Source organism: Triticum dicoccoides, chromosome 4A (assembly GCF_002162155.2).
Source record: "Triticum dicoccoides isolate Atlit2015 ecotype Zavitan chromosome 4A, WEW_v2.0, whole genome shotgun sequence".
Classification (NCBI taxonomy): domain Eukaryota; kingdom Viridiplantae; phylum Streptophyta; class Magnoliopsida; order Poales; family Poaceae; genus Triticum; species Triticum dicoccoides.
Genome location: NC_041386.1, coordinates 649,035,353 through 649,043,518, shown reverse-complemented (window position 1 = coordinate 649,043,518; position 8,166 = coordinate 649,035,353). Strand labels below are relative to the sequence as shown.

The window sequence follows — 8,166 nt, the reverse complement described above, 5'->3', positions numbered from 1 at the left end:
TTTGCTCTCCCACGGGATCTCAAACACCGGCCCGTACATGTCGCACGTAGACAATGATCCCCTCGGCATCTATGAGGACCAAAATGAAGCACCTTTTGGCAGAGCAGGACGCCACCATCATATACGCGCACTTGCCGTTGTCCTAGGAGAGTGGAGTATATCACCTTTCACCATCACAGAGGGGGGATCTCACGAGCTCAGTCAAAGGCGAACCCGCTCCCTTCGTCTAATGGCACACACTGCTTATTTGCCCTGCCTCCGCTCATCGACCGGCTAAATCCGCGCAATCAATGTATTGATAAAATGTGGTTGAACTTCAAAATGAAAGAGAGATTTTAAACGTACCATCATGCAACTAAGCACAATACTGGGCAGTTTAGAGGAGTGCCAACAGAGTTGCAAAAAAAAGGAGTGCCAACAGTAAAATGTTAGTACATATAATTTATTTATTTTCTCAAATATGTTATGAATGACTTCCCTTGCAGGAAAAAAAAAGTATGATTGACTTGCATGCAAAGACAGACGAACATTGACCCAAGGATAACAAGTTTACTTGTGGTGCATCCGTTCAGTGCCCGTATAGCGTGCACGATCATTCACCCTGATGCACATACGGTCTTTGGTATTCCTGTCTTTGTCCTTTATGCCTTAGATTTATCCGTTTCTGATCCAAATGGAAACACAAACCGACCTTAGCTCAGTTGGTAGAGCGGAGGACTGTAGTCGTTGCAGATAAATCCTTAGGTCACTGGTTCGAATCCGGTAGGTCGGATATTATTTTTGCTTCTTTTTGCCAAGTCTCCCTTCATTATTTTCAAGTGTCTGATATTTTCCTTTTCTCATTAGATTTTCTACCCTTTAAAAAAAAAGGATTACCCACGGTCTCCACAATTAGATTTTGTACAGCAAAGTCTGCATTAGGAAAAACAGAAAACCAGTACACAGCGCTTTGACGGACAAGAACAACTAACCTTCTTGGACACTCGAGCTCTAGCGCCAACTTCAAATGCTACTACAAAGTAGTGATCTAAATGCTCTTATATATTTCTTTGCAGAGGGAGTAAAATTGAGCTCCTCAACGGCAATGGAGAAATGGAAGTAGCTAGGAGCCAATGACCACATTTTCAAACAACAATGCTTAGACCTAAAAAAACAATCTACAAACGTTTTACTTAACTTTACAAACTAGGTCGATCTCGCGACTTACATGAATCCTGACTGCATCCGCATGCCATTTCCTCTTTCCTGAATCATTTTGGGCTCATCAGGAATACAACTACACTTGTTTTCCCAGTACACCTTCCCGGTCTCACAACGTTTGCAGAGTCTATCTTGACTCGAGTCTCAACTCAACGCCCTCCAAGTCCAGGGTGATGAACGTGACAAGGCCATCTATCTTGTAGCATCTGAAGCTGCTCCTTGCCCGATCGTCTCACCTCCGTGCCTGAACCCCGCTCAGGGACCTGCTCCGGCCGCCGCTCCCCTCCCTCCTGGCCGACGACGAGCCGGGGCTGTGGCCGAGGCGGCGCGCCGTGGAGCCCGCGCGCCGCCGCGAGCTCCAGAGGTTGTTCCCGAGCGCGGCCTTGGCGACGCTGTCCTTGGCGGCCTCGCGCGCGCGCTGCGGCCTGAGGGCCTGCTTGTTGAGGTAGGCGAGCAGCGGCAGGAGGCCGGAGACGGCCTTGCGGAGCGCGTCGTCGCCGACGTTGGCCTGCACGGGGTTGCCCAGCAGGTTGAGCGCCCGGAGCGAGTTGTAGTTGGCGACGAGCTGGCCGAGCCCCCTGGCGGTGGTGACCCTGTTGAAGCTCAGGTCCAGCACCGCCAGCTTGAGCAGCCGGTGCAGCCCCTCCACGTCGCTGATCTTGTTCCCCGCCAGGTACAGCTCCCTCAGCGCCGTGCAGCTCGACAGGCCTGGAATGTTTTCAACAGGATAGGGTTATTGGTCAGTCTTTGAAAGCTCAAAGATGTTTGGTGAAATTCTGGCAGGATCATAATTCTGCACAACAAAGGACGACGTTCGAGTGGATCACGATGTGTCACATACATCTACATCTGGGATGAGCAAAGCTGCTGCTGCTGCTACTACTCTAGTACCAGGTACTGTGTGAGTGTGTGACGAGGATCGTCAGAGCAGCATCAGAAGGAAAAAAGCAGAATGCGAGATGTCTATGTCGGTCGGGCGTAACCAGGGAGGTTCTTTCCAGCGCGGCGTACTGGTACCGGCCGATGACACGACCACTGCCCCCTGTACGCTCATCAATTTGTGTGTACGAGTAGCCTGTCGCTCGCTCGTTCGGACCACCCTTCCCCTTCCCCAGAGCTAGGCTGGGCCAAGATCTGGCAGCTCGCTCGTAATGCTACCGGGCGGGCGGTCCCTGTGGACACGGCGACACTGAACAATCAACAATGTACAAGGTATAGCCCCAAGCCCAGCTGGCTTTCACCAGAGCACGTACACGTAGTACTGGAATGAAGGAAGGAAGGGCATGCAAAATAATGGGCGCGATCCATGGTGGATTGGTTCATGGTCCGTTGCCAAGAGAAGGGAACGGAAATGGTTACCGTGGCCGATGCGCGCGATCCGGTTGTAGCTGAGGCTGAGCACGCGCAGCCGCGTCAGCTCCCGGAGGCCCTCGATGCTGGCGATGCTGTTCCGGGACAGGTCCAGCGAGTGCAGCCCCTTGGGCAGCGACCCGGCCGAGATGTGAGCTGCATGCCAAAGCAAACCGACGAATGTCAGGTCAGTCACTTGCACCTCTGTTACCACTGCCGGTGGATCATCGGGTGTGCTTACCGATGAAGTTGCCGGAGAGGTTCACCGCCCGGAGGCTGGAGAAGGCCGAGATCATGGGCACGGCCTTGAGCCCCATGCCGGAGATGTGCGCCACCGAGGAGAAGGCGTTGAGCGTCTGCACGATGCTGCTCGCCTGCTGCACCGCCTCCTCCGCCGCCCTGCTGCGCCGCTTCTGCCGCGTCTGCGCCTGCGCGTGGCCCTTCGTCGTCGTACCCGACGGCTCGCCGATCTCGGTCTCGGTGATGCCGTTCCACTCCTCTTCCTCGTCGTCCTCCTCCTCCTGCTCCTCGGCGTGGATCAGCAGCGAGCTGTCCCCGAGGCTGCTCACCCACGCGCTGACGCGGTCCAGCGACGACGAGACCTCCGCCGAGAACGCCACCCACTGGTTCGGGCACGTCGGCTCTTCCTCCACCGCGGCGATCTCCTTGTTCTTGCAGTTGCCGTCCGCCGCGGTGCCGAAGGTGTCGGACGTGTACCCGTCGTGCTGCTGGCGATGGGAGTGGAACATTTGGTGGTGTGTGTCCGCGGGTGGCAAGGTGCTCGATGTGGCGGCGCCCGGCCGGTGCAGGTTCCGGTGGCTCCACATGAACAGCCGCCACCACAGCTTCCGGCTCCGGGACGGGAGCACCTGGCTGGACGACCTCCTCTTGAGCATCACGCGGTCCGCGCTGCACGTCGACCTCACGGACGGCGCCGGGCTGGAGCCGCCCGGCCCGCCGTTGGGGCTGGCGAACAAGCTACCGGCGCCGGCGGGCAAGGTCGCGAGGTCGCCGTGGGAGCGCGACTTGGCCGGCGGCAGCAGCAGGTCGAACGCCTTCCAGCCAGGCCTCGCCGTCTCGATGTTGGAGCACGAGCGCTCCAGCCTCGCTGGAGTCGCCGGCAACGGCAGCTCGCTCACGACGTCCGGTGTGCCGGTGCCGGCAGCATCCTTGTCGCTGTTGTAGCCGGACGAGTCCGTGGCTGCGCCTCCGACGAGGCCGACGTCCCTCGCTGGGGAGGCCTTGTCGTCGTCACGGCCTTGGCATGGCAGCTCGGCGGCTGTCACTGCGACAACTTTTGTGTCGCGGCATGCTGGTGCAGGGGCGCTGTTGTCGACGGAGGCGGCGACCGTGCCGTCCATGGACTCCACCGGCTTCACCTTCTGCCAGTCGCTTCCGTTGGCCCTTTTGGCGTGCGGAACCTTCTTCACGTCCTGCGAACACGCCATGGATTGACCATACCAAAACCAATTAAATATACTAGTTGAAATCTACAGAGGTCAACACAGTGCAAACACGTGACGAAGTACTACAAGTTAATTAACAGACTTGGTAAAGACTAAAGAGCCTGTGTACAGTAGTGCACGCGCTGACGCACACACAAACTGGTTAATTAATCATTGATAATTAATGAAAAGCAGAGGAGATCAAGCACTGACCTTGAATTTCTTGCCCTTGCCACCGAGCAGAGCACAGAAGCAGCCGATCTTGGCCATCTCGGATCAAGACTCTTCACGCCCCAATTCTTCTTGAATTACTTGTTTCTGATGAAGGTGCAGGTGCTCAATCAGCCGTTGTCTATCGGAGATCCCTTGAAGAGGAGGAGCGCCGGGGCAGGAAGGGCGCCCGCATCCACCCACGCCGGCACGCCGGTGATCGCGCCGCGCGGCACCGCCGGGGAGAAGTCCAGAGTGAAGGGCGCTGCGACAAGAAGAAGAGCGCGATGGACGATCAGATTCAGGCCTTTTCCGCAGCGCAGAGTAGGCTAGTAGTGTCCTATCAGCATCTCGCGATCGTCGGGTAATGGCAGGAAAACTATGTGTCCGTCATGTTCTATACCGCTGGTAGCGACGGGCGGGCGGTGGTTGTGATGCGGTGGCAGGGGCAGGCTGGCTGGCTGGCTGGCGCCTAGGAAGAATAGCAGAGAGTCCATTCCGGCCTTCTCTCTGGCCGAACAAAGATATCTTGGTGCTGATCTAGGATCGTCGATGCTATCATCGTCTTTCTGTGATGTGGAACCTGGGCCGTGCGTGCTGTGGCCTAGAAATGGCGAGAAAAATATCAGGGAGACGAGGCCATTACCTGGCAGGAACCGAGCCGGCGAGATCAGCAAGGATCAGTCAGGGAACCTAGAACCGGTGGCCGTTTGCGGCGGCGATCTCGCTGTCAGCCCCGGCCGGTGTCGAGCGAGCGAGCGGGCGAGGAGTGTGGGGATCGAGCGGGAGGACGAGTGAGTGGGAGCGGCCGGGGGGCGCGGGCGGTAGTTATAGGCGAGCGAGGGAGGGGGAGGGAGGGAGAGGGGTCGGGCGGGATCGATCGGAGGAGAGGAGGGACGGGCTGCGCGCGCGCGCGCGGCACGGCAGCTACGGCCCCCGACGTCACCCGCGTCCACCCAGGACCCAACCCACCCGCGCGTGCGTGCACCGTCTGTGTCCTTCGGCTCCGGGTCCGGACCGTTGTTGCGGCGAGCGACGGAAGCGCGGATGTTTGTTTGGGGTTTGACTTCGGCGCTCGCATGGAGACATTGGCTCCTTTCTGGCTTTGGGACATTGCGCTATTAATTTATTTTTGGCGGCACGAGAGGGCTGGATGGCGTTGCCATATCAACATCGTGTTCGGCGCTGTCCGGTAGCGGCAGGAGGTGCCTATCTATCATGAAAACATTATTATGCACCGATTCATTGATGTTCGTAAGGGCAAATCCCGTTGCATGCTCCACATCAACTGAGATCACAAAATTAGTGCTCCAGCTGGCCATAGGATCATCATGCTTTATACAAGTACTCCCGTATAAATTCATCTCAATTTTATAATGTTAATTTATAATATTAACATTAGCAAATATGCCCGTGTGTTGCAACGGAAGAAAAAAAAAGGTTTATGTTGCCCTACTAAAAAACACAACTTGCCAAAACGAAAGAATCGGGACATAACAGGACTTTCCAGAGTTCTTGAGCATGAACATTAACCGGTTTGTCCAAATTCGAATAATCATTGAAGACACATGGAATTGATTGAAGAATGAAATGATACAAAGTTCATTACCATTCAATAAAATGGCATGTTTCTTCTGACTGCAAGTTTATTAATTAACATTATAAAGTTGAGATGAATTTAAATATTTCAGAGTTATCGGGCATGAATGTTCGCAGGACCGAGGGTGTTACATTCGAAAAAAATAATGAATTTAATTTTTTTATATAGAATTATTTTCCACGTTGTACATTGACTTAGAAATAACAATTAGTAAATTATCGAGAAATATCTCATTAATATCACTTTGTGCAATTTTGAAATAATCTAGAAAAAAGGTTCGCATAGGTCATTATCAAAGTTAGAGAAATTTGCAAATTCCATACCTAAAAAAAATATTACAAACTTATTCTACAACTAACAAAGTGTCTTGCGGCTCTTATTTTTGTTCCGAGCGTATGGAATGAATTGAGGAAAACATTATCCTGAAGTTGGTCAAAGAAATACACAAACTTATTCTACAACTAACAAAGTGTCTTGCGGCTCTTATTCTTCAACTCGTTTTCTTTTTCTCTCATATTCTCTCTCCTCCAACTAAGCAAAAATATAATATCTAAATCCTTATAGCCCGTCTATGTCATCTTGTTGTACTTGCTCTAAGTAAAATCTAATGTGACAACCTAGTTAATGAGAAAAAGATAGAGTTATCATATCTTAATCTAGATATAGCTCTTAGCACTAAAACAATGACAACTCATTTTTTTCTCCCGTAAATTGGGGTGCCCTTAGAGCATTTGCAGCCAGATACAACAAATCTAACCCCTCAATCGCCTGTGGGCGCGCCCGAGCGCGTCCGTGAACAATGACTAGTCACGCGTCAAAATCATTTCCACTACCGGATACATCAATTTAGAAACATCAAATCCATACAATTACATGCAACGTGAAACTTAATCTAACTGGAGGTCGTTCGCCTCCGCCGTGCCCATGTCCGGCGGCCGGCTGTGCCCCTCAAAGTGTTGCTCCGATTGCCGTTGGGGTAGAGTAGGACATGGGACACTCACCTGCTCACGGGACGGGACTTTGAGGCTCGCATGGAGCCACTGGCTTCTTTCTGGCTTTGGGATGTTGTGCTAGCACTATTAATTTATTTTTTGGCGGCACGAGAAGGCCAAACGGATAGCGTTACCATATCGTGCTCGGCGATGTCCGGTAGCGGTAGGAGTGTCTATCATGAAACCAAACGTTAATATGGACCGATTAATTGATGTTCATAAGGGCAATCTCGTTGCATACTCCACATCAACTGAGATCATAAAAATTAATGCTCCAGCTGGGAAAAGATTCATGCCTTATGCCACAAGGAAAACATTAAATATTGACCAATAAGCACAAAGTAAGGACCGGCTTAAACAAATGCATCCTGATTAAGACTATATCTTGATTGTGACACCTAAGTAAACTCTGATGTGTCACCCTGATTAAGGAGAAAAGAGAGAGTTCCATATCTTAACCTAGATATAGCTCTTAGCACTAAAACTATAACAGCTCGTACTTTGTCTCTCTCAAGTCATATTAAATGAGAGATATTTTAGAAATACAAAAACAACAAGATACGGTCCATAGGAGGAGTTATATCTCAATACACATTTAATGCATAAGATATGGCTAGATCAATATATAATGCATTGGGGGTGCCCTTATTAGTGTAGTATTAGTATTATTTTTCGTTTTGGGTCCATTTATCTATTTTAGAGGGGACTTATTACTAGTATAGCTCGGTCATCATGCACTAGTGCATTATTTTTATTGGTTTTATAAGTCCGTTGGTATAAACGTACAAAAATGGTCACCATGTTATGAAAAATGTGTTTATCTAGTACCCCGCAAAAAAATTGCCTCGCTGATCAGGAATTAACTAATTCAAAGTTTTTTTTTGAGGGGGAATTCGAAGTTGATTGTACACTTGCTTTTCAGACAAACATAAATAAAAATTCGCCAAGATGTATCAACATATTCATTCTAGTTATAGAGTCCAAAAAAAATTAGAAAAAAATATATTCGTTCTAGTTAAAAAAATATACTGTCCCCGCAATTTTTTTTACTGTTTGTTCTTATAGAGTCCAAAATTTATTTACTTTTACAATCCTGCACGAATCTCATCACAGCATGAAACGGACGGACCCGCCTTGCCGAGCCCACGGGCGTTTACGCACGGAAGCAAAGCGTACGATCAACGCGAGTGACGGTGCATTCATTCAGCCGTCGGAATCAAGCCGAATGATTCCCGACATGTGGCGGACGTGAAACCTGAGGCCTGCCGCCGCCCGGAAATCCAATCGGGGACATGCTAGGACGTGCTACGCCGCAGCTCTCACCGCACAAAAAAGCAGAGGTCCACCGCGGCCCGGCCCGGGCCAGCTG

At 51.2% G+C, this 8,166-nt stretch overlaps 1 protein-coding gene and 1 non-coding gene across 2 annotated transcripts; one reads left to right on the top strand and one right to left on the bottom strand.

Moving 5' to 3' along the window:
- The first annotated feature begins 686 nt into the window (after positions 1–686).
- On the top strand, positions 687–772 carry TRNAY-GUA. Its single transcript is given in 2 exon segments — positions 687–723; positions 737–772. It is a non-coding gene; the product is annotated as a tRNA-Tyr (tRNA).
- Positions 773–1,023: 251 nt separating this feature from the next.
- LOC119287688 lies at positions 1,024–4,989 on the bottom strand. The gene is made up of 5 exons (XM_037567282.1): positions 4,852–4,989; positions 4,209–4,470; positions 2,792–3,983; positions 2,560–2,706; positions 1,024–1,908 (listed from the first exon to the last, which is right to left on the bottom strand). The coding sequence occupies exons 2-5, from the start codon at positions 4,263–4,265 to the stop codon at positions 1,433–1,435; spliced, it is 1,872 nt and encodes a 623-aa protein (XP_037423179.1). The 5' UTR covers positions 4,266–4,470; positions 4,852–4,989; the 3' UTR covers positions 1,024–1,432.
- Between the last annotated feature and the right edge of the window lie 3,177 nt (positions 4,990–8,166).